This window comes from Antechinus flavipes, chromosome 3, assembly GCF_016432865.1.
Source record: "Antechinus flavipes isolate AdamAnt ecotype Samford, QLD, Australia chromosome 3, AdamAnt_v2, whole genome shotgun sequence".
Lineage (NCBI taxonomy): Eukaryota > Metazoa > Chordata > Mammalia > Dasyuromorphia > Dasyuridae > Antechinus > Antechinus flavipes.
The window spans coordinates 191141988-191168423 of NC_067400.1; the positions used below are offsets into that span (position 1 = coordinate 191141988).

The 26436-nt window shown below is 32.2% G+C and overlaps 1 protein-coding gene across 2 annotated transcripts in view; it reads left to right on the forward strand.

Moving 5' to 3' along the window:
• The window catches only part of CADM2 (cell adhesion molecule 2), a 1468479-nt gene that overhangs the window by 1338362 nt on the left and 103681 nt on the right, over positions 1–26436 (forward strand). For both annotated transcript variants that reach the window (XM_051984362.1, XM_051984363.1), the window contains exon 8: positions 4835–5013. In XM_051984362.1, the coding sequence (XP_051840322.1) occupies positions 4835–5013 (179 nt within the window). The remainder of the gene's footprint in view (positions 1–4834; positions 5014–26436) is intronic.

The window sequence follows — 26436 nt, forward strand, 5'->3', positions numbered from 1 at the left end:
AGTTGGAACAAAAAGTTTGGCAATTGTTAATGCTGTAAAATTACCCATGCATATAACTTGTAAATAAAAGCTATACTAAAAAATAATAATAATAATAATAAAATAAATCTTAAAAATTAATAAATAAATGAATGAATTCCAGTGGCTTCCTATTACTTTTTGGATCAACTACATAATACTCTGACATTCAAATCTCTTTGCAACTCAACTGTCTCCTACCTTTTGAGTCTCACCTTACTCTCCAATGTGAACTCTAATACACTCTCACTGATCTCCTGGGTATTCCACAAAATTCTCCATCTCCTGCTTCTAAGAATTTTTCCTGGCTATCTCCATGCCTAGAATGTTCTTCTTTTCTCCATCACATCTATTATTATCTTTTGCTTCCTTTAAGTCCCAAATAAAATCTCCTTTTTTTAAAGGAAGCCTTCTCCAATTCCCTTAATTAGAGTATCTTCCCTTTGTTAGTTATTTCTTGATTATCTTGTATGTAGCTTGTTTTATATATATGTCTTTGCATGTTGTCTCACCCATTGGATTATAAACTTTTTGCGAGCAAAGAGTGTCTTTTGCCTCTTTTTTGAATCCCTAGCACCTTGCACAATCTAATAATGGCATATGTCTATTAAGACATAAAAATATCTATTGATTGGTTGAGTAATCTTATTTAATCAGGTCACATATGAGTAATTTCAACATTCTTTGAAAATCTTTTCTAGCAAAGGGGCAAATGAATTTGAGGAAAGGCAACAGGTAACCTAAGAAGGCCAAACAAGTCTTCTCCAACAACTGAATCCTCATTTTTTTTTTTCCTTTTTTATACTACATTCACATCTCTTCCATTTGGCCCTTTTTCTCTATTCAAAGTCTGATGAAGGTTAACATCATTTCTTGCCTGGACTATTACAAATAGTTTCCAAATGGATCTCTTAAGTCTCTCCTTTCCACCATCCACATCAGCCACAGAGATTTTCCTAAAGCAAAGAGACACATCATCCCCTTCTACTCAATAAAAAGTAGCAGCTCTCTATGAACTCCAGGATCAAGTAAATACTATATTCATCTTTTTCTTATCCTTTTTTAATGTAGATTTTTGTGCAAGTTTTATAGGGATAGAGACAGCACCTATGATTTTATTAAAATAGGGAAATTCTATGTGAATAAACTACCTCTACCAGTGTAGGTGGCATCTTCTCTGCAAATTGCAATTAAAATATTGAAGAATTAATATGCTTGCCTAAGGTCATACAGTCAACCTGTATCTGCAGAGCAGCTTGTAAATCAATTCTTCTGGACTCCAAGACTGGCTCTCTATGGCACTATACCATGCTATCTCCTGTAATATATATATAATGTGCAGAACTGTTAATCTAATAGCATGTACAAGGAATTTATAACTAAATAAATGTATGTATAGTGAAGAGGATATTTAATTTTTTAACTAATAAGAATATGCAGTCAAAAAAGTAGAAGAATGTGTACACTATAGGAAGCCATGAGTAATAAATAGAATTAAGAAATTATTGTCCAAGTCAGCTAATATTCCATCTAACTTTTACCAAGGGCTTAAATAACATAGGCTATCTCTCTGTGTGTGTATGCATTGAAAGCTTTCAGAAAATGCAATATCAGGTGGAATAAGAGAGAAAATACATTTTTAATAATGTTGATTTGGTGGTAGTGGGGAAATTAAATTCTTTTTTTTTTCCTTTGGAATATGCCACATTTTCAGTGATATGGGATCATAATGAGTTCCCTGGAATAACTATGCTAATTTATTAACTGTAGAGTTTTATTAATTTTCATATTATACTACATAATAATTTGTTCATTTTCTACTTATTCCTGGTGTCTCACTGCTATTCTGTTTTAAGCCTACCTTTAAAAAAGAAGAAGAAAAAGAAGCTACTCTCTAAATGATGGATTTTGGTCACATTAACAGCAGGGAAGATTGTTATTCATTTGCAGGAAGGAACTTGATCATTCTTAGGTTCCAATTAAGGAATACCTTAGGGCCCTCTAGGGCTAAACACAAATTGTATCACAACCTGGTAGATCATTTCATATTTCTGTAGAAAAATTTTGAGGCTTAAGCACTTTAAGTTGAAATATGTGTACCCTATAGCTTATATTTAAACTATAACCCCAATTCCATTCTAATTGCATTTTCTAGTGTTAATAAGCTTTGCCACCTTGAAGATTTTGTCACACAGAGAACAATGAAAAGATTTTTTACTATGGTATTTTTATGATAAGTTTCTTAAGTTTTTCTGTGCTATTTTTTCCCCAAAAGAAAGGGAACGAACGTTTAAAAAATACCATATGGAAAGCCAATCACAATCTTCATCCTAAATCCAATGTGGCATAATGGGAAAAGCAATGAAATTGGTCTACATTTAAGTGTCAGCTTAGTTATTATGTGTGTGAATTTTAGCAAACTATAAAACCTTTCCTGAGCTTTAGTCTCCTTTTCTATAAAAATGAAAATGGGAATGGGGGGATGAGGAAATGATTTTTCATCACTATAAATGAATCACTAATCTATCTCATTAACACAATACTCCTTTCACATATGTGGATGGCAAAGTATGCCCTCTTTCTGATCCCTTATAACTAGTTTCCATGTCTCTAAAGCTTTGATGAGCACCTTACCAAATGTGATGGATACTGTCCTCTGGGGTTCTTTTAATATTTCATGAATATCAGTGCAGGATTTAGGCTTTAAATCTGTTATTCTTCATTTTTTCTACAAGACTAGCCCACTAGCTCTTCTGGTCATGCTTGTCCTCAGTGATATCCTGTCACACCATTTTTCATATGCAAATCATCGATGGAAGTGTCTTGCATCCTTCTTTGGCATGAAATCAAAGTTGTCTTAATCAACAACCTTTTATAAAGTAGTTAGCAAGTTTTGGGTACTCTGCTAGAAACTGAGGTTATAGATAAGAAAGTTGAATATGATCATATGAAAAATGTTTTATAGATTGGAAAGTACACTATAAATGTAACATATGTGACAGAAGTATGACAAATGGCAACAAGGAAACATTATATATCAGGAGATATAAGTGTAAGAAATCTCAGGAAATGACTCGTTTGTAAAGGGCTTGAAAAGTCAAGTGTGGTTTAATATTGTCTTATACCTATAATTATAATTATTCAGATGTAAGATATTTATCTGTCTATTTATCTATCCACCTATACCCATAAAGATATATGTATATTTTATCATTATCTAACTATAATTGTACAAATGTATTTATGGACATATATGTATATCTGAAGTGATAATCTTATATTAAATGATCTTTATAACCCCTTTTTTTTGGAACTATAATTTTTAAGGAGTTTTACTTTATAAACTGTTCAGCAAAGCAGCTTTGAAATTTTAAAATGTAAAAGATGATTGTTAAATAAGGGATATGAGAGAACCTTAAAGATTCTGGTGTGAGATTCTGCCTCTAAATAAAATGAATGTGAGTTATTTCCACAATGGTATTATCTTAAAGAGCTTTCCCCAAACTTTGCTTTTTATCCAGTGAATGTCTTCATTTAGGATTTTGCAATATGTCTACTTATTCAAACATTGCATGGATATAATGATAAAAATGTGCATTCTCTGTTCCATTTTTTTTTCTCATTTTCTGTACCCATGTTTCCTTTTCTCTGACTGTATTCTAACTCATTTAATCACCTTTTCTGATATCTAATCAAGATTCCAGCCCTCCATTTGATTCACTAATTCTTCCTTTCCTTTGCACTATCCTTTCCCCTTTCTAAAAGCTTATCAGATTATTATTTTTTTTTGATCTTATGAAAGATATTAAGTAGGCAAGTCAGGAAAGCCAGATAGAACAACCAAGGAAAGTGTTTCAAGCATGGCATGAAGCCAATGAAAAGTCAGGGATTTAGAAGGGATGCATGTCTGAAAAACATAAAGCCAGTATTGCTAAATTATAGCTCATGTAGAGGAGAGCATAAGAAACTGGTAAGTGCAAGATTGCAAGGGGGTTTCAAAAAATCATTTTCTATCTGATCCTGGAAATGATTAGGAGCCATTGTAACTGATCAAATAAGAGCATTAAGGGGTCATATTTGCACTTTAGGAACATAACTAGCATCTAAGTGGAAGAAGAGATAAAGTGAGATAAACCAGAAAGCCAGTGCAATAGAGCAGTAATGGAATAGTAAGGACCTGTACTAGAATGGTGATTGTGCCTGAGGAGAGAAGGCAGCATTCACATGTAGTGAAGGTACAAATAATGAAACTTGGCAATGGATTCAATATGTGGAATGCATTTAGGTTAGGAGTTGGGAATGACACCATGGTTCAGAGCATGGGAAACTAGAAGGATGGTGATGATTTAGTAGTAATAAAAAATTTTGGAAAATGAGAAGGTTTGGGGAAGTAGCATATAATGAGCTTTATTTTGGACAGATTGAGTTTAATATGAATATAGATTGTCCAATTGCAAATTCATTTTTATTTTTAATAGTTCTCTGTGTTACTAATAAACTCCTCACAAAAAGGAGTTATTTACGATAAGATTTTTTATATCTTCTAACAACTTCTGTTGGTTGTGCAAATTCTATTTATCTGTCTGTTTTTCTACAAATGTTTATATAAAACCAATTTTTAAAGCTTTTTATTTACAAGATATATGCATAGGTAATTTTTCAGCATTGACATTTTCAAATCCTTTTGTTCCAACTTTTTCCCTCCTTCCCCCCCACTCCTTCTCCCAGATGGCAAGTTGACCAATACGTGTTAAATATGTATAAAACCCATTTTTCTTAATTCTGACATATCTGTATATATGTTTGTATCCTATAGGCCAGAACCAGTTTTGTGGACAAAGGATGGTGGAGAATTACCAGATCCAGACCGAATGGTTGTGAGTGGTAGGGAGCTAAATATTATTTTCCTAAACAAAACGGATAATGGTACATATCGGTGTGAAGCAACAAACACTATTGGCCAAAGCAGCGCAGAATATGTCCTGATTGTACATGGTGAGTATCCTTTTAAATTATCATTAGTGAAGATATGGAATGGAATTATAAATAATTTGTACTTTACTTGAAATCCAACTTAATAGTTATCAATAAATAAAAGAAAATATCAAAGAAGCAGTAATTATTTCAGCATTCTTCCTTTTTGCCAAAAAAAAATTGTTTATTTAATTTTATTAGTTGGATTGGGTCATTTGAGGAATAAGTTCTTGTTAAGCATGATGAAAAAGATGAAAAAGATATTTCCAGTGGATTGTGCGTGCTCATTTCTCCATATTTATTCTTTTTTAAAAATTAAGTATATAGTGGAATTAATTTCATATTATTGCTGTAGTGATGTCAGAGGCATACCCAGTTAATAAAAATAAATTTAATTTCTCTTAGAGTTAGATACTCTTCCAAATGTAACCCGAAAATCTACTCTTCCCTCTCAGTCTGAGGTAACATTGCAGTAAATATAGCAGTCACTAGGAAAATACAAAGATGAAGAAAATCTTAGATCTCCCATGCACAAAAACCAATTTCAGGGATTTCCCTCAACATCATCCTATCTACAAAGGGCCATCTAAGTCCCCAGAATGTTCAAAAATATTTTGTCCATTCTACATAATCCAGCTTCTAGAGAAGTATAATGGATAGAGGTTATTTTGTTTGTTTTCTTGGTAATATGTTTAGGAGAACACTGAACTTGCTAGAGCACAAGGGTTTAAGTTCTGTTGCTCTTACCTATCAACAGGTCACTTTACCTCTCCAGGTCTGTTTCCTTACCTCTAAAATAAAGACATTAGATTGGATGAACTTTCAGGTTCTTTCTCGGTATCATATTCTATGAGCCTGTAATTCTATAACTAGTCTGTAGGTCTAGGTCTTCTGCAAAGCTGATTTTACACAGAATTAGACCATTCTTTCAAAATTCACAAATTTATTTTGATATGGGTAGGTATGCACACATATATGATTTTATTCCAGTAAGCACAAAAACTTGCACAATGTCATGAATAGTGCAAACTCCAATTTCCTGGCTAGTCTTGCATTTTCACTTCTTAATAAGTTTAGAGGGATGAGGTTTATACACCTTAAACTTCCAGTTTCCCACATCCCCCAGAAGAATGGTATCAATATACAATTTAATGTCTCAAGAACAACATTAATCTAAAGAATGGGGTACTAGAGTATCCTTCACTTTGATATTAGCCCACTAGGTATCACAGGACATAGGTAGGACACAATGAGTTATTTGTACCCTTAACTTTTAAACGTTCCTTTTATTTAATAGTTAGTCATTGGGGGCTTTGGGGCATGTTATGTAGCATGTCACAATGCTGTGAAAACAATAAGCCACAGTAATATAGAGTTAAAAGGGAACTGACAGGAATACAATGTAGTTTTGTGAAAAGTATGCCATCTATATTTTTTTAGTAATTCAAGTAGAGAAAATATATATGTTTTTCTAGTGTTTGCAAGCTGGCCAGCAGCATGATTCCCTACATAGTCAAGTTACTTTTAGATAGTTTGGCATTTGACATATTTCTAATAAATACTTTTCTAAGCACTTTGTATGTAGTCATTTTTGGCTTTATTTTTTGATCCACAATTCATCAAAAGCACCCCATGGATTAATGTTATTCATGCTGCTAGAGCAACGCTGTGAAGTTCAACAGTAGTTTACCTAGGATTATTGACACAAGTAATGAGACTCATTGAAACACTGAGACCATATTACAATGGGTTTTTTGAAAAAATGATTTCATTTAGGTTCATTGCAAAATAAAGTTTTCCCCTTTGCACACTGAGTATAATGTTTCATTAGACACTAATTGTATAAATATGAAACATGATTCTCTCCTGTTAATGGTTTAGCCATTTCAAACCCCCACTAAATGCTGAAATTTGAGTGCATTTCAATCTATAATGAATGCTGTATGCATTTTGGAATGGAATGATAAGTGATCATTTGTGAGAACTTTACCCTTTTTTATCTTTTACACCAAAGCTGCTTTTGCATTAGCTGTGATAATTTAATATACCTCCAGCATAGAGGGTTATTTCATGAGCTGATATCCAGTGTCTTTTACTTTCATGTGGTTGCCCAGGCCCTATCGATCCTTAACTTGATAGTCGTCTGTGCACTTTCCTGTAAAGCTATCTATTATCTAGAGCCATTCTGTTGGTGAGGTTTTATCCTTTGGGTGTCAATGGAAGTGCATCAAAACGTTATCACATTTAATTGTAACATAGCTGGCATTTTGTGTTACAAATACTACAGTAAATCCTAATTATGTCTTTGCAAATTCAGCATTGCAACCACAGCTCACAATCTGAAACTGTAATTTAAAATTTGCTACCAGAGAAAAATCTTATGAAAGTCAGAGCACAAATTTCTACAGCTTGATATTCAGTCAGTTAAGAAACATTACCATTTTGGAACTTGAACTTGGTGCAATACTTGGAAGTTCTATGCTCAGAACAATATTATTTACTAGTGAATTCAGTAATCCAAAAGTGGATTTAGGAAGATAACTTTTTTAATAATAACAGAAGCTAAAAGGGACTTTACATGCTGGAATTTTTTTGAAGATTCAAATAGTTATTTTTAATTCTTTAAGAAAAAATATTTTATACTACATCATTTTGGCCTTTGTTAGAATAAATGATCAATGAGTATATTTATGTATTTATATGAGGGAAGAGGAAGGAAATAAGCATTTATATAGTGACTACTCTGTGCTAGGCACTTTTTAAAGTGTGTTACAAAAATTAACTCATTTGATCCTCACGACAACCCAGAAAAGTAGATACTGTTATTATCTCCATTTTACAATTGAGGGAAATGAGGCAAACTAAGATTAAATGACTTTCCCAAGGTGATATAGCTAGTTTTGAAACTAGATTTGAACTCGGATCTTCCTGACTCAAGGGCCATGCTTTTGTCCATTATGCCACATTTAGCCTTTGTTTCTTTCCTAGTCTGGATTTTTGGAAAAATTTTAATAGAAAAATGAAGCCATATAGACATTCTTTCAGGTATCTGGCAGGTTAAGGGTTGATAAAACCATATACTCAGGTTATTAGCCTTCTGCAGCATGCCAAGATGAATCCAGATCAAAAACACTGTAACAAATTTTGACTAAATGTAATATATAAAGTTACAATTATTTACTGAATGTTATCCTCAAAATATTCAGTGCTAAGCCTGATTGATAAATAATGATGTACTAAATCAAATTCCCCACGATAAAAATAAGTGGAAAAACACATCAAAATTACAACAAATACTTTGACCAGCATTCTGTAGAGAAAAGAGCATAAAACTAGGATTTGGGAACTGAATTTTGGATCTGAATGTTTGGGCTCAGCTGCTTAAGATGTTTTTGTGATGCATAGTACCTGAGTTTCCTTATCTACAAAATATGGGGAAATATGCATGATGGTTAAATCATTGAACCTGGATTCAGGAAAATATGAGTTCAAATATTGCCTTAGATGCTATGTCTCTAGGTAAGTCACTTCACATCTTGTGCCTCATTTTCCTCATCTTTAAAATAAAAGCATTGGACTCATTGGATCCTAAAGTCACATTCAACTTTAAATCTATGTGACTAGATGCCTTGAAACTCTAAGGCATATGTTCAGTAAGAAAGTTCATGATCATTAGAGAATAATATCTTGGATGATCTGGTTTCTTCAATATGATGTTATGGTCTGGAAGCTTTTATACAATAACTTTTCCACAGATTAAAAAACAGACACATCTTCCACAGATAGCATCATAGGAAATATCCCTGATTCCACAAGGACATAATGGATACAAAGAATAGTGTCATGGAGACCAAGCTTATTAACATAATTTGAAACAATTATATTTGTGACCTATAGTTTATGTATTTGTTTCTCTGTAGCTTGAAGTGAAACCATGACATAATTGCCAGATACTATGTGATACATTATAAAAGATATGTGAGTGTATGTGTGTGTTTTCATGGAGATAGTGAATATCAAACTCTCATCTTTACCTGGAAAAGGAATTTATTGTGGCAAGCCTAGAATCCAGTGGAAAAATATAAGTAATAGTAAATTAGTACTATAGTAGCAGGTCTAAAGTCTCAGGAGGAGTAAGAAATGCTGTATAATAATATCCCAGTAAAAATTACTCTCTCAGAGTCTAGATTTATATGATCCTAATATTCATCTTTAACCGAACAAAACAATTTACCTTTTCAACTTGAATTATTAACTTGAAAATTAATTATCAACATGAAAAATGTGTTGAAATAGAGCTGTTAAGGCAGTATTTTGCCTCATCCATTCAAATTATTAAAATAAATTGTAAATAAGGACATTGGAATTATGATATGTGAGCAAAATCTTTCCTGGTCCCTAACAAAAACCCCATTGAGTTTATCCTTCAATACTTGTGCAATTGATTCTCTTAAAAATTGTTACATAGATGGGAAAATAAGGCATATAAATTAATGATTGTTGGTTTATACCTTTGCCATTCTGGGATATTATTAATAAAACCCAAGATTCTGTCTCTCCTTTGGTATTTTTTTCCCTTCCTTTAGATAACTTGTGAATTTTTCTCATTATAGTCTCACAATTTTTTAACCTCTAGCTCAGATTTTCCCTATGTATATTTTTCTAATGTAGATGTTTGTCATATATTAGTTCTCTTTAGTGTCATTTTTAGAAGTATATCCTATATTGTAATATTAGTTATAACTCTACCGTCTTTAATAGACCACAAAATAATGGTTGCTTGGGAAATCTTTTCAGATCTTTTTCATTTTTTTTCTTATTGTTGTCCTTCCATTTGAATTTCAAATGCCCTTAGGATGGCTGTTTAATTGGTTCTCACTAAAATTTTCTTTAAACTGATTTTTCTCTTCAGTGCTTCTATTTATGTAGTGATACTTTTCATCCTCTTATGTCATGCTATTCTGTAAGAATTTTAGAAATGGATTCATATTCTAAGCTCATGTTGACTTTAGCTTCCCTTTCTTTCCCATGGATAAGAAAGTATTAACCTTTTAAAGGACATTTTGTATATATGTGATCACATCTAACATATTGTATCATAGACTATAATTGTGCTGTTTACTACTTGATCAAGACTCCCTCTCAAAAAGGAACTTATAAAATAGAGAAAAGCACTACTGGAAGTAATATACAAAACTGTGACATCACAGAGCCATCCAGGTATCAAAATCTTTGTTCTGTTATAATATTTTATCATTTTTTCTCAGATTTCCTATCTTTACTACCATCTCTTTTTAATCATTATCTTTCCTTGAAGAAAATATAATTCTGTCCTACTTATTGCAAATTTTCTTAATGAGTTTTATTTTGTTATCCTACCAATCTAGACAAATCCATCAGTCATAAAACTGTCCATTGCTAAAAATATAATTGTATGAGAATTTTGTACACATTTCAACCACACAGAATTTTTCTTGGTATCTTTGAATGAGTGTCTCTGAATGCAATTATGACAATGATATATTTTTTTCCCCTCAGAGGGAATGAATACTATTGTTTTCCTTCTAGAAGATAGCTTTAATCAGTAGAGAAGAGTAATAGCAGTCTACATGTCCGTGCCAGTAATATAGTAGCATCAGATAAAACACTGGCTTGAGTTTTTATTTTTTAATAGTAGGGAAGAATGTGGTTGTTAGAAAAGTTTGTGTATTTTGGTCTAGTGAAGGCATCAAGTGATTAAGTGTGCCTCTCCAGTTTTACAGAATCAATACAGCTGCTACTTTCATTTCTCTCAGTTTTTATTGTTAATAATAAATGTCAAGAAAATACCCTGAGACAGAAAGGTGTACATGAAGAGATTACAGACTGCAGTACAAAGTCAGGTTTCTATTGCTCGCTTAGACATATATCTCTTTCAGACCCTGGAATCTAAATGCAGGTCTACTTCCTGGGTGCTACTGCTACATTTCACATGGCTCACTTGCCATGAAAGACAGACATATTGGGTCATAGAAGCTGTCCTTTCTTTCAATTTAGTAAGAATTTCTATTTTATCTTGAGTTCCTTTCCACTTTCTCTTATAAGAGTTATCTAAGGTTCAAATAGAAAGCCCAGTGCTTGGAGATAATTGGGTTGTACCATCAATAAAGCATATTACTTGAAATCTTTATGGGTACATGCAGCAACTGAAAATTGGTAACAATTGTGAGAGAAAATTAGTAATGCTTTGAAAACGAAGTCCTATCTAATAAACATTCAAAGTAGTCCTCAAAATTAGTAGTTTAGCAACTTACAAGATGGGGAATGTGATGATAATATATGAATTTCCAATCTAACACAATAAGTTTGAATTCTTCAAAAGTTAAAGTATGCATTTCAGGCTTATTAATGTTTTAAATGTTAACAAGAGTTCTCAATTCAAATAGAAATGAGAAACGCTTTTCTGTGTTTGCTAATTCTTCTTTGGCTAGACTAAGTAATTAATATTCTCTCTTGTGACTTATATGTGATTACTATAACTATCCAGAAATGAAATATAAGAAATATAGTGAAATCTAACATTTTTAATTGCTATTATACTATCAGATAGAGATAAGTATTATTCCTGTATAACAAAAATGGAACAAAGGTACAGATTTTTTTGTTCATAACAGTAAAGAGAAACTGGATTATAAGTATGGAGAAAATAAAACACAAAAAATAATTTGACTATAAAATCTTTCACTTTACATGAAAATAGAGGTGGAAAAATATGAAATGCAGTATATTTTTAAGGAGAACAATCTTTTCTAATATAGATTAACAAAAAGTATAGCAATAGAGAAGTATTATAGTTGGTATTCTCTTATGACAGGCTGAGATTTTTCAGACAGTAAATTGCTGGGGCAAATCTTAAAATTGTCTTCTCTTTCATTACTAAAGACAAAACATTTCATTTATGGACATGACTAAATGGAGAGTTGTACTGCCTGCAGGAAAATCATATCCTCTGACAGAATGAATATGCCATTGGGTTCAGAAAAAAGGAAACAAAATTGTATAAAATTGGTGAAGCCAGGAGCACTATTTTCAGCATTGCACATATTTAAAAAATAACACCTAAATTGAGGTTTAATTCCATCTCTTTGGTTTGAGATGAGCACAATACGTATAAGTTAAGCTAACTACCAGTTGCCACAGCACAAATTCAGTTCAAAGAGACTTCAGGATGCCCTTGTTTCTCTAGTACCTACATAAATTGATTATTGAAGGACAAGTCCCCTCTGCTGTTTTTGAAAGATGAGGAGAGACATGTTACTTAATATTTTCAACATTTTTAATTATTAACTTTGACTCCATGAACATTTATAGTTCCTATTCAATTAGCAGCCAGTAAAGATAAGTGTTAGCACATAAGCAATATACTTCTTTCTTTTACTGACTTATCAAGTTTTTTTTTTTTTTTTTTTTTTTTTTTTTTTTTTTTTTGCATTTGGTCAGGTAATGATGCTGTGGGCCTTTCTGCCTTTTGTGTACAGCAGTCATTATGGTGTAGATAACAAGACAATGAAAAAATACCACCATTGTACAGTAGCCCTATGGTAAAGAAATTAAGACTTTCTTTGTTTTAGAACTATCAAAAGTACATGATAGTTTTCATTGAAGAATTTCTCAATATTTAATATGTTGATTTGGGTTTTTTTGGCACAAATTTTTTATAATTCATTTTTAAGTGGAAGAAATTATAGCAAGTGGTAGATTCAAAACAGAACAACAACAAAACAACAACAACAACAAAACATGTTCTTTGACTTTCTAAGGTAAAGATAATCCTTCTCAGACTGGAAAATCTCCAAAAGGTCAAAAGTAGCAGAATTTTTTAGTCCCCAAGATATTTTGTAGATGCTCTTGGTGAAGATGAATAAAGGTTAGGGTGTATATATTTGGATTGCTATGATGTGAAGCCAATGTCTGGGTCCATTTCTGATCTTTGTCTTGGAATAAAAGATGACAGATATTGTCATGGAATAGGACTACTTGCATATCTTAATTTATAACTGATGCTTTTCCACTGAAATTTCCTCTGTGGCCCTTTATTTTTACATATACATTTATGTATATGTAAAACATAAGAAAGATGACTACAGAAAAGATGAGGCTATTGAAAAATGTTTAACAGTAATTTCATTGTTCTAAATGTGAATTTGGTATAAATAAATTATTCATATTTTTACTTCTTAATATTTTTCCCTAAACTAATATGTATGTATATATGCACACATAGAACATATACATACACACAAAAACATATTCATATTGGAATTTTATGGATAAATTGCATGCTACTAGAACATCCAAAATAGTCATGATAATTATTTATTACATTTTTTAAAGTAAGTAATTTAGATTTATGTATGCTGATCCATACCTGAATTGGATTTTTCAAATTGTGGATGAAAATGAGTTTATGAAATAAATATATACCTCAACATATATAATTGATTAAATGCTGATGACAATCTTTTTTTATTTAAAAATTGTGTTTTTATATTTGAATGATTCTGTTTACATAGAAAGATTTTGTAGAGGGTAGGTGTCATACTAAGACTTTAGCTATTTAATACTTGAAATTCTGAATTAATTTTAAATTTGCAAATGAAAAATAACTATTCAAAAAATTTAAATTCATTTAGATGCCATTTAAGTAACAAGCTTGATTTTTACACAAAAATTTTTTATAATTATATAAATTGGTTGGAGTATTTGTTTCAAAAGCAGTTTTTCATTTTCAAAGTATTTAATTTTGTAAGTGGAATAAGTATAAATGCTAAGTGGCAGAAATGGGTATTTAAAAAAGATTTTAAGACATTTTTATTTCCTGATCAGGATAGATTTTAGAAAAGAGATTAAGGCATCATAGTAGTTATTAATTTTCAACTGTTACCTAAATCATAACAGCAGTTTTATGTTGCTTACTATTGAGAGAAGATGAAACATAACAGGAAATTGACAATTTTACTTTTTTCATTATGAGTGGAAAAAATTATTAGCAAAAATCATTAGCAAGCACCTAGGATACAGACAAAAATTAAATGGGACAAATATCCATTTCATCTCATGCCATGTATATTTACCAACTTCATTCAATTTCTTATAAATTTATAAATAGGTATTTATAATAATAATAATGGAATATGAGGTCTTAGAGGTAAGCACAATTTCCCTTCTTGTCTTTGTATTTCTGACAACTAGCATATGATAAGTAATTAAAATTTCTTGAATAAATGGATGAATTATATAGCATGATTTGTACTTAGATTAAGTTTAAATCATGGGAGAGGGCTCATCTTTAATTGTCCTGATCTATATCTTGTCAATGGATCCAGATGGCTCTGGAGGAGAGATTGAGGTTAGTGACTTTGCACAGCCTTGCTTCACTTAAAGTTAACTTGAAAATTAAGATATCATTTTTGTCATTTCATTGGTCTTTTTCAAGAATAAGGACAAAAACAACAGACAAGTTTTTATCTATATCATATTATTTTGTCCCATAAAGAAGGAATTGCAAATATAATTCCTCTAGAGGTGTAATATCAGCAAGTTAATTCAGTTGTTCAAGGTCACAAACCTAAGTTCTTAGAGCTTATGACTTGGCCCCAATCTACAAAAAGAATCAATATATGAAGCATAGTCTTTAGACACAAAACCCAGTAATTTCCATTATATAATCACATTGCTTCTCGGATTACAAAGGACATCTTGCAATCACTAGTTATAATTATGAAAAGCATCCTAATTGATGTTTGTCTCCCTTTCCCTCCTGTCCCTTTCTTATTCTCTCCCTCTGTCCCTCACCCTATCTGTCTGTCTCTCTTTGTCTCTATGTCTGCCTCTTTCTTTTTCTCTCTAAACACACATATGTTTGTAATTTCTGGTTCGACTTCAATTTTTTTTAAATCATTGGATTGAATTCAATTCATTATGAAACACAAGGGTTTAAAGGAAAGCATGTTTATATGTGGCTTTCTACCCATGTGGCAACTAATAACATTTTCCTTAATTACCTGTCCCCCTTCAGTAAACCAGTGCAACATATACTTCAGTATCTCTGGGGAACTCTATTCTATTCCTAGAACCTATATTAGCCTGGATGTACCGAAAGTAATTTGTGAAAAATAAACCTGTCACATGAAAAACAGGCTAACAAGTTAGAAAGTGCTACACATCACAAGGGCAGCAAACAGCATACCTTTCATCTAAGTGCTTGTTACAAAACAAACAACAACAAAAATCAAGAAGCAGAAAATGCAGTGCAGTTTATTGCATCCAGGTAAAAAGCAGGAGCAGAATCTATTATGCTTCAGGTGAAGTACAAAAAGCAGGGGTAGCCATCCTGATCTCAGATCAAGCAAAAGCAAAAAATGATCTAATTAAAAGAGATAAGGAAGGAAACTATATCTTGCTAAAGGGTACCATACATAATGAAACAATATCAATAGTAAATATATATTCACTAAGTGGCATAGCATAGAAATTCCTAAAGAAGAAGTTAAGAGAGCTGCAAGAAAAAATAGACAGCAAAACTACAATAGCGGGAGATTTCAACATTGCTGTTTCAAAACTAGATAAATCAAACCACAAAATAAATAAGAAAGAAGTTAAAGAGGTAAATAGAACACCAGAAAAGTTAGGTTGTGATAGATCTTTGGAGAAAATTGAATGGAGACAGAAAGGAGTACACTTTTTTCTTGGCAATTCATGGAATTAATACAAAAATTGACCGTATGTTAAGACATAAAGACCTCAAAATCAAATGCGGAAAAGTTGAAATCATAAATGCATGCTTTTTTTCAGTTCACAATGCAATAAAAATTACTTTCAATAAAAAGCCAGGGGAAAATACATTAAAAATTATTGGAAACTAAACAATCTCATCCTAAAGAATGATTGGGTGAAACAGCAAATCATAGACACAATTAACAATTTCATCCAAAAGAATGACAATAATGAGACAGCATACCAAAATTTATAAAGATGCAGCCACAGCAATAATAAAGGGAAATTTTATATCTTTAGATGCTTATTTGAATAAAATAGAGAAAGAAAAGAAAAATCAATGAATTGGGCTTTCAACTAAAAAATCTAGAAAAAGAGCAAATCAAAAACCCCCAATCAAATACCAAACTTGACATTCTAAAAATAAAAGGAGAGATTAATATAATTGAAAAAAACCTCTTGAATTAATAAATAAAACTGATTTGATGGTTTTATGAAAAAAATAGATAAATCTTTAGTAAAGTTGATTAGAAAAAGGAAAACAAATTATTAGTCTTAAAAATGAAAAGGGATAACTTTCCACCAAAGAAGAGGAAATTAGAGCAATAATTAGAAGTTACTTTGCTAACTTTATGCCAATAAATTTGATAGCCTAAGTGAAATGGAGGAGTACCTACAAAAATATAGATTGCCCAAATTAACAGAGGAGGAGGAAGTAAATTGCTTAAACAGTCCTATTTCAGAAAAAGAAATAGAAAAAGATATTAATCAACTCCACAAGAAAAAATCCCCAGGACCAGGTGAGTTTACTTGCTGCTGGTCCAGTATTCATTATAACAGTTTTTAAATCAGGAAGGAAGGAAGGAAGATAGGAAGAAAGAAAGAGAGAATATGAGAAAGGAGAGAGAAAAAGAGAGAGATATGGGGGGGAACATGTGGGGGGAGGTAGGAAGTTTCTAAATTTCAGTTTGGTCCTCATCTGGGCAACTCTACTTACAGAATTTAAAAAAATTAAAAAATAAAGTAAAAAAATATAAAAAATAAAAACAACCAAAAAATGGGAATAACAATAGCATCAACCCATTTTCTAATCAATCATCAAGCATTTATTAAGCACCGATTATGTCTAGATCTCTCAACCACTCCAGTATCTTTGCCAAAAAACCTCATGAAAAGTCTGATAAAACTGAACTATGGAACAACAACAAATGTGTTTGGGTACCCTGTAGACTAAAGTAAAAATGAGAGTCCTTGCCCTCAATAACCTCACATTCTACCATTTATACACATAGAAAGACATACAGAGTGATATTTCTCTTCTCTGCTCTGGAAGAAGCTATTATGAAATAATTCTATTATTATCCCCACACTATCTAGGAAGGAACTCTTTAGTGACCCTCACTGTTCATTCCCCCACCTCTGGATATCGTCAAACAATCTTTTGAGATATTGATTAGCAATAAATAATAAAGATGTCTTTAGCCAAACGCATTCCTTCAGTTTCCTGACCCTTCCCTCTGAGTTCCTGCCTTTACTTCTCGGGTCTCCCTGAGAAGCCCTAGGACCATTTTTCCCCTACAAAAGAGATGCTTATGATGAAGGACTAAACCCATTATGAAGTGCTTTCTTTTTCTCCCACAGAGTGCCCTCTTTCTAATGGCACCATTCTCCTTGTTCTAGCTAACTCTGATCAGTCTAACTTGCCAGACAATGGCTTTCTCCCACCTCAGGGAGTATTTCCTTTTTCCTAGTTAATTGTGAGTTCTCCTGGAAAATTGTCTTTTCCCTTTCTAACTGTATACTCATCCCACTCTATTTCACATTTACCCATTCCTGATGTCTATTGTATCCCTTCATTTTGTCTGTAACCCCTTCCCCCAAATAAATCTACCTTTTGTCAAAAAAAAAAAAAAAAAAAAAGAAGATATTTTTGAAATTCGCCAGAAAAAGTCTGTTTTTGCTCACAGGCAGAGATGTTTAGACCAGCTGCAAAAGGCAGGCAGGCAGTGAGAGCATGGAAGGCAGCTCACACTGAGCAGACTGGAGGGGAACAGGGTGTAGTTTTAGCTATCTAAAAATTTGTGGGGAGAACTTTATCCAGTGTGAGCTACTTTGCCCTGGCAACAAGCCAGTAGATCAGCAGAGAAGCCATAAACACAGGGGATAAAGACTTCAATCCCAAAACACTGGGGTCTCTCAGAACCTGACCACACCCACCCAACACCCAGCGTGACTCAGCATGCTCTCAGAGTTTCAGAGAGTGGTGGCTATGCAGGCAGCACAGCCATTAAAGTTCCACTGCTGCTTCACTGCTACTTTCTGGAGTCTGTAGAGGAAGCATGGTAACACCACACTGACCCAAAAAGCAGATTGTATTTGCTTTTTATTTTTGTTTGTTTGTTTTCTTTAATTCTTTTTTGTCAAAATGAGTAAAAAATTAAAGTGCACTCTAACTATTGATAGCTTCTATACAGAGCAGGCTTTAAACCCTGAGGAGAATAAAAACAGATTATCTTCAGATGAATGCCCATAGTGGCATATGATCTGGACTGCACCACACAAGACTCTCACAGAAGAAATTAAAAAGGCTCTTACAAGAAAGCTAGAAGAAAAATGGGGAAAGAAAAGCTTGGCAAGAGGGTCTGGATAAGTCATCCCACTCATTTAAAGATAGAGTGAATAAAGAAATCAAATCCTTGAAAAACAGAATTAGTAAGTTGGTAAGCAATTCCAAGGAAAACAGAATTAGTGAATTGGAAAACAGAATTGGAAAAAGAAAATAGCTCTGTAAAAAATAAAATTGGTGAAGTGGGAAAAAAAATCCTTAAAACAAAGCAACTCATTTAAAAACTCAATTGGACAATTACAAAAAGAAAATTTAAAATCAAATGAAGAAAATAATTCATTACAAATCAGAGCTGAAGAAATAGAAATGAATGACTCAAGAAGATACCAAGAATTAGTCAAGCAAAACCAAAAAAATTAAACAATGGAAAAAAATGTTAAATACATATTTGGGGAATATAATATAATATAAAAAAGAAACTAGAGATGGAAAGGAAATTGTACCAGAAAAAGAGTAAAGTTGGGGTACAACATCTCATGAAGAGGCAAAAGAAACCTGTGATATCTGAGGGAAAGAAGGGAAGGGAATGAGCATATTGTGTATCTTACTCTCATCAGAATTGGCTTAAATAGAAAAATGTTAGACATATTCATTTTACAGAAAAACTTCACCCACCTCATTGAAAAGTGGGAGGGGAAAAGTGAAAAGGGAAAGAGTAAGCTAAGCAGGAGGGAATACAGAAATTGTTGTGATGACCGCATTTAGCACCCAGAATATATTAGAAAAAGCTGATAAGAGATGAAAAAGAAATTAAAGAAATTAGAGTAAGTAATGAGGAAACCAAATTATCACTCTTTGCAAGTGATATCATGGTATACTTAGAAAACCCCAGAGAATCTACTAAAAAGCTCTTAGAAATAATCCACAACTTTAGCAACGCTGCAGCACACAAAATAATTTCATATAAATCATCAGCATTTTTATACATCACTAACAAAATCCAACAGCAAGAGATACAAAGAGACATTCCATTTAAAATAACTGTCAATAGTATAAAATATTTGGGAATCTATCTACCAAAGGAAAGTCAGGAAATAGATGACCAAAACTACAAAACACTTTCCATTCAAAAATTGTCAGATCTAAACAGCTAGAAAAATATTAAGTGTTCTTAGATAGGTCAAGTGAATATGATAGGTGACAATACTACTTAAACTAATCTATTTTTTTTAGTGATATACCAATCAGACTCCCAAGAGACTATTTTAATGACTTAGAAAAAATAACAACAAAATTTATATAGAAGAACAAAAGGTAAAGAATTTCAAGGGAACTAATGAAAAAAAAATCAAATGAAGGTGGCCTAGCTGTACAAGATCTAAAAGTATATTATAAAGCAGCAGTCACGAAAACCATTTGGTATAGGCTAAGAAATAGACTAGTTGATCAGTGGAATAGGTTGGGTTCACAGGACAAAATAGTCGATAATTATAGCAGTCTGGTGTTTGACAAACCCAGAGACCCTGGCTTTTGGGATAAGAATTTGCTATGTGACAAAAACTGCTGGGAAAACTGGAAATTAGTATGGCAGAAACTAGGCATGGACCCACTACACCAAGATCAAAATGGGTTCATGATTTATTCATAAAGAATGAGATTATACATAAATTAGAAGAACATAGTTTTGTTTATCTCTCAGACCTATGGAGGATGAAGGAAAGTGTTACCAAAGAAGAACTAGAGATCATCACTGATCACAAAATAGAAAAAATTTTTTTATATTAAGTTAAAAAGCTTTTGTACAAATAAAACTAATGTGGACAGGATTAGAGGGGTAGCAATAAGCTGGGAAAACATTTTAACAGCTCAAGCTTCTGATAAAGGCCTCATCTCCAAAATATGTACAGAATTAACTCGAATTTATAAGAAATCAAGCCATTCTCCAATTGATAAATGGTTAAAGATATGAACAAGACAATTTTCGGATAAAGAAATTAAAACTATTTCTAGTCATATGAAAAGGTGTTCCAAATCATTATTGATTAGAGAAATGCAAATTAAGACAACTCTGACATATCACTACACACTTGTCAGATTGTCTAAGATGATAGGAAAAGATAATGATGAATGTTGGAGGGGATGTGGGAAAATTGGGACACATGCATTTTTGATGGAGTTATGAACATATCTAATCATTCTGGAGAGCAATTTGGAAGCATACTCAAAAAGTTATCAAACTGTGCATACCCCATCAGTGTTACTACTGGGCTTATATCCCAAAGAGATCTTAAAAGAAGGAAAGGGACCTGTATATGCAAAAATATTTGTGGCAGTCCTTTTTGTAGTGGCTAAACACTGGAAATTTAATGGATGCCCACCAATTGGAGAATGGCTGAATAAATTGTGATATATGAATGTTTTGGAATATTATTGTTCTATAAGAAATTACCAGTAGGATGATACAGAGAGGCTTGGAAAAATATACATGAACTGATGCTAAGTGAAATGAGCAGAACCAGGAGATACACTTCAACAACCAAATATATGATTATCAATTCTGATGGATGTGGCTGTCTTCAAGAATGAGAGGATCCAAATCAGTTCCAACTGATCTGTAATGAACAGAACCCAGAGAAAAGACACCCAGAGAAAGAACATTGGGAAATGAGTATGTACCACAACATAACATTTTCACTTTTTCTTTTATTGTTTGCTTGCATTTTTGTTTTTTCTTCTCAGCTTATTTTTACCTTCTTTGTGCAACAACATAACTGTATAAATATGTATACATATATTTATTTAACATATACTTTGACATATTTAACATGTATGGGACTACCTGCCTTTTATGGAAGGGGGTAGAGGGAATGTGGGGAACAATTGAAACAAATGTTTTTGCAAGGGTCAGTGTTGAAAAATTACCCATACATATGTTTTGTATACAAAAAGCCATAATAAAAAAAAAATTGAAAAAATTGAAAAAAAAAAAGTTAACGGTTGCCAGAACTAAATAGAAGATTGGAACAGCATGGATTTCACCTGGGGAATTGTATAGCCCTTTTAGTTAAGATTCTCTCTTAGATAAAAAAGTAAAATTTTATTATTACTGTTTCTCTAAACATGTATTATGGTTGTGAATAATGGAAGAAAAGGACATCTGAAGGATCAATGTTGTGGGTTGCCAAAAAGAACAATAGAGAACAGTGTATGGTAGGTACAACTAAGGCGTGATATATTATCAGTTGTTACAGGCAAGAAGGGACACAAAAGATATATAAAAGATGTATGAATGGAAAAGTAATTGGCCAGTCATGTGGTGAGAGTAAAAGATAGCATACAGAGTGCTTTTGGGTTATACTGCTACTCATATGACGTAAGACTTATAGCAAGTTTCCCCACCATGTTTGGCATATTAGGGAGCATAAAATTTTCACTGCCTGAGGATTAACTGTGATCTATATCACTGAAAAAAATACCTAACAAGATGAGTTCACAGATTAATTTAGGTGATGGAGAACAAATAAATATGACACTTAGGAGTGACCAAGATAAAAGGTCATAAACTGTTCTTCAGGGAGATGATCCTCTAGATTTTGGGGCACATAATTTAACAAGCAGGATTTCTTGAGAAAGCTGGAAATAATTTGAATTTTTTGCCATATATGTGGAATATGAGTATTGAAGAGTCTTCCCTATACTTATTTTTATAAAGTAGATTGGAACTTTAAATTAAAAAAAAAATATATTCCCAAACATACCTTTTTTTCTGTTTTGTAGAAAATAACCAAGAAGTTTCTATTTACCTTGCACAAAGCATTGAAAATATGTTTTAGCCAGTCTGTCAGAGGGAAAGAACTGTTACATATAATGATGACAAACTAAGACTATAAATACTTACAGGTATTTATTATAGAATGTCAGATTTATATTGATTTAACCTAACATTCACTAATCATTGACTTTTTCAATCTTCCTGTTTTATATTGAATATGTGTTGTATACATTGGTTAGCTTTAGTTTCTGTACATTGTGTTGAAGTTGAGTTCTGATATGTTGAGAAATTTGGTTAGACTTGAAAAACATCATTTAATGATAATTTTTTAATGATCAATATGAAAATATATTTCATCATAATTCAAATACTGTAAGTTAGCAGAAAAAAAATTCCCTTGTCCTTTTATGATAGCTTCAAACATCAGCTAATATTTATTAAAATATTAATGAGTTTCTATACCTTTCTGTCTAAATGTCTTCTAGGAATTACTACATAAAACTTCTTATTAGAATGGTAGGCTGTTGGAATCCTTACTAACTGCTAACTAATTAGAGTTGATCTAATCTTACAAGAAGATTTTGGCCAGAACCTGAAACAAGGTACTAAGTAGAACTAATTAATACAAGGCTTGTGTTCACACCTTTACTCATTGGAGTCCACAAGTATGCTAGCTTCAGAAAGTACACTTTCTAACTTCAAGGGAGTCCACACCTCCCTTAAAGCTCTTTGGGCCAGAGAGCACTATGGGAGAAAACCCATAATCCCATTCTCTCAGAAGATTCACATATAAGGTGAGACAGCCATTCCAGAATACATTTTTTCCTCTTGGCTGGCTGGTGGCAGACGAAGAGTTTACAGAGGAAGAAGCTACGAGTGGAGAGTTCAGTGGACAACCAGATTCATCTTCATCTCACACCACTGTAGTTGGTGCCTGGGCTCCCCAGAAGGATACAAGAGAGACATTCCATCTCTGTGTTGGTTGGAGGCTGAAGAAAGCAGAGGCAGAGGCTGAAGGACAGAACCTTTGGATTTGGAGATATTCGGAGGGCTCTAAGCCTCTAAACTGGCTGTGTTTTGAGAAGAACAAGAATTCCAACATTTGAACTCATAACAGTAGGCTTATATCAGTCTTTGTAATTGAGTCATTCAGGTGAAACTATTCATCTAGTATCAGAAAATGTGTTCTGACACAATTAGGCATGTTTTTATTTTCTCAAAATTTGCCAAAATTTCTGAAAGTTTCTTCAGAAATTCATAACTGTGGCTTAATTATAAAAGTGTTATTAATAATATGACAACTATTATTTAGAGCTCATAAATGATTGTCATACCAGATGATAGTCAAACACATTTTCAATAAAAGAGATAAAAAATGTTACTATGTGATAAGCACTGTACTAAGTACTGGGAATAGAAATAATAGCAAGCAAGCAAGCTCATGTCAAAATGAAAACATATAAAAGGGAGCTGGAAATTGGGTAGAGAGAAAAGGCACACTCAATCTTTTGAAAGAATGGTTGGAGGTAGCCAGACATAGTCTAAAGCTAGTCTGTCAAAACCTATTGTTGTTTCAGGGGCAGAATCAAAATTTCTGGTAAGAAGGAAGTGGAGATGATAATCTGAGTACAATCCAGTGGAGAAGGCAAAGCTAGAGATGTCCAGGAGGTATTGTGGAGGCCTAGAATGAAAAACATAGCTTATAAAATGTAGCTTGAAAAGGTAGCTTATAAAAGTTCAAGATGGTTCCTAGTTTTGGAATCATCCTATAAAGGTACTTCCTTTGGAGATAAAATATATAAGTCATCTCTCTCTACTTAATAAAATCTTCTCACAGCAATTTGAGATTTAGTTTACTATCTAAAATATCATTTTAATCAAGTCATGTTTAATTTATTACCATTCCTTTATTCTTTTCTTCATGTGAAAAAACAATTTTTTTTCCTTTTCCAATTCAGAGACTAAATGTTGCCCTTTCCAAATTTTTGTTATGATTTAGAATAAAAAGGCCTTTTTATACCAAAAAACCACTAATATTGGATTACAGAATATATCATTCTCTATATTCAAATTCATCTGGTACCTGAATCCAGAGAAATGCAAATTTTAGTGAAATATTAAATTTAATGAAAAAATAAAATTAAATATTTGTTCTCTTCTGATTTCCATTATATTTAATAATCTCCTCATAATTTACATTTATAGATGAAGATTGAGGGTGCAGTAGATAGGTCACTGATCTAGAGTCAGGAAGACAAGATCAAATATGACTTTCAGTCATATATTTAGTCTGTGCACGTAACTTCTGTCCTCAGTTTCCTAAACTGTAAAATGGAGAAAATAATAGACAGCAATGAGGAACAAGTAAACACTTAACCCAATACTTGGACCATAATAGGCAATATATAAATGCTGGTTTTACTTCCAGGCAGAGAATTTCCTGTACATTTGACTGATTTAATTGATGCTCATTATTTTTGTTTTCTTGGAGCCAAAATATGCTGTCACTATTATTTAAAACATGATAATTTCCTAGAATTTGTTTTCTTTTTACATTTATTTTAAATTTAAATTAATTACGAAATAATAAAAGGAGGAAAATTGCCATATGTATTGCACACAGGAGGGGATTCAAAATATAAAGCAATGAAGTCCCATTTCAAGAAAGCCAATGTAATAAATATAGTACACATCCTATTCTGAGCTATTCATCTTTGCTTTGTAAGTTTTCTTTTGTTCTCTGCTGTGCACTTTATTACGTTATTTCCCCCCTTCCATCCCACCCTTCAAAGAAGACTACAATTATGCATGAATATACATATACATGTTTATATAATTGTGCACAGATATACGCATATACATTCATATGCATATATGCAAGACCATATTATCATGATTTCCTCTTGTCCTCTGTTGCTTTAAAGGTGGATAACATCTTTCACAGCAAAGTTTTTTTTTCAAATTGCTCTAAGTCTAAGTTCTAAATTCTAAGTCTCATCATTTCCTATATATAGCAATATTCCAACCTTATACTGTCTACTTATTTTAAATGGTCTAAAACAATATTAATATGGCTAACATATAATGTAATTTCCCTATTTTTCTCTCTTAATTTATTTTAGCTTTAACTTTTAGATCATGATTACTATAATAAATTCTACTCCTGATCTTTATTTTATATTTGTGTATACCTTCTATTTTTATAACATTTCTTGAAAGAAATATATTGTTGAGTTCAAATTTTATTTTATTCTATTAGCTGTTTCCATTTTATGGATGGATTTTATAGGTGGATTCTTCCAATTTACATTCTAAAACTATTTGTTATTTTCCTTCTTCCTCTTTCCCTCCTTATCCTTCTCATCCTATTTCTATTCTTTCTATTTTACTTCTACTAAAAACCTTGTTTTCCTATTACTTAACCTATCCCCTCCCCCTTCAAGAACCGATCCCTTATCCTTTCTCCCAACCCTATTCCCTTTCCTTCTTGTTTCTATTTGAATTTTGAAGAATTTTATACCTTTCCAAATCACATTCCCATTAATCTACACCTCTTTTCTATACCTCCCTTTTATCTTATTCTTCATCCTCTTATTTCTTTATAAATTTAGATTATTTTTATTCCCTTGCAAATGTATATGTTGCTCTCTCTTTAACCCAGATCTGATATGAGGAGGGTTCTCTCTTAAAATCCATCCTTTATCCTCTTCTCCTGCCCTATTCCTTTACCCTCAGTTCTTTTTAAATTTAGAAAACTTTTATATCCTTCTAGATACATATGTATGTATTGTATCCTCTTTAACCCATTTGCAATGTGAGTAGGATTCCAATAGCCCTCTTTCCCTCATTATTCCTTTATATCACTTCTTCCTCTAGATCTTATTTATGTGAAATAATTACTCCTTTTTTTTTTACCTTTTCCTACACTGTTTTGCTTGTTAGAAGCACATCAGACTCAGCTCTACACCAGTCTGTCTATTGTATTGCCCAGTTACTAATGACAATCTTAGATGTTAGTTTCACATTTCCATGTATAAAAAGTATAGCTGTCCTTATTAAGTCTCTTGAAAACTAGTCTTTGATGTTTATTTTTTATTTCTCTTGAATCTTATATGTCAAATTTTCTATTAAGTTCAGGTCTTTTTAAAACAAAATCCTGAAAGTCTGCTAATTCATTGAATATTCTTTCTTGTTAATGTTCAGAATTATGTTTAACTTTGTTGGGCATACTATTTTTTGTTGCAACTCCAGTTATTTTGCTCTTTTATATGTAGTATTCCAAGACTTACAGTGTAACCATTGCTAGGTCTTGTGAAATTCTAATTGTGACTGACATATTTGAATTATGTGG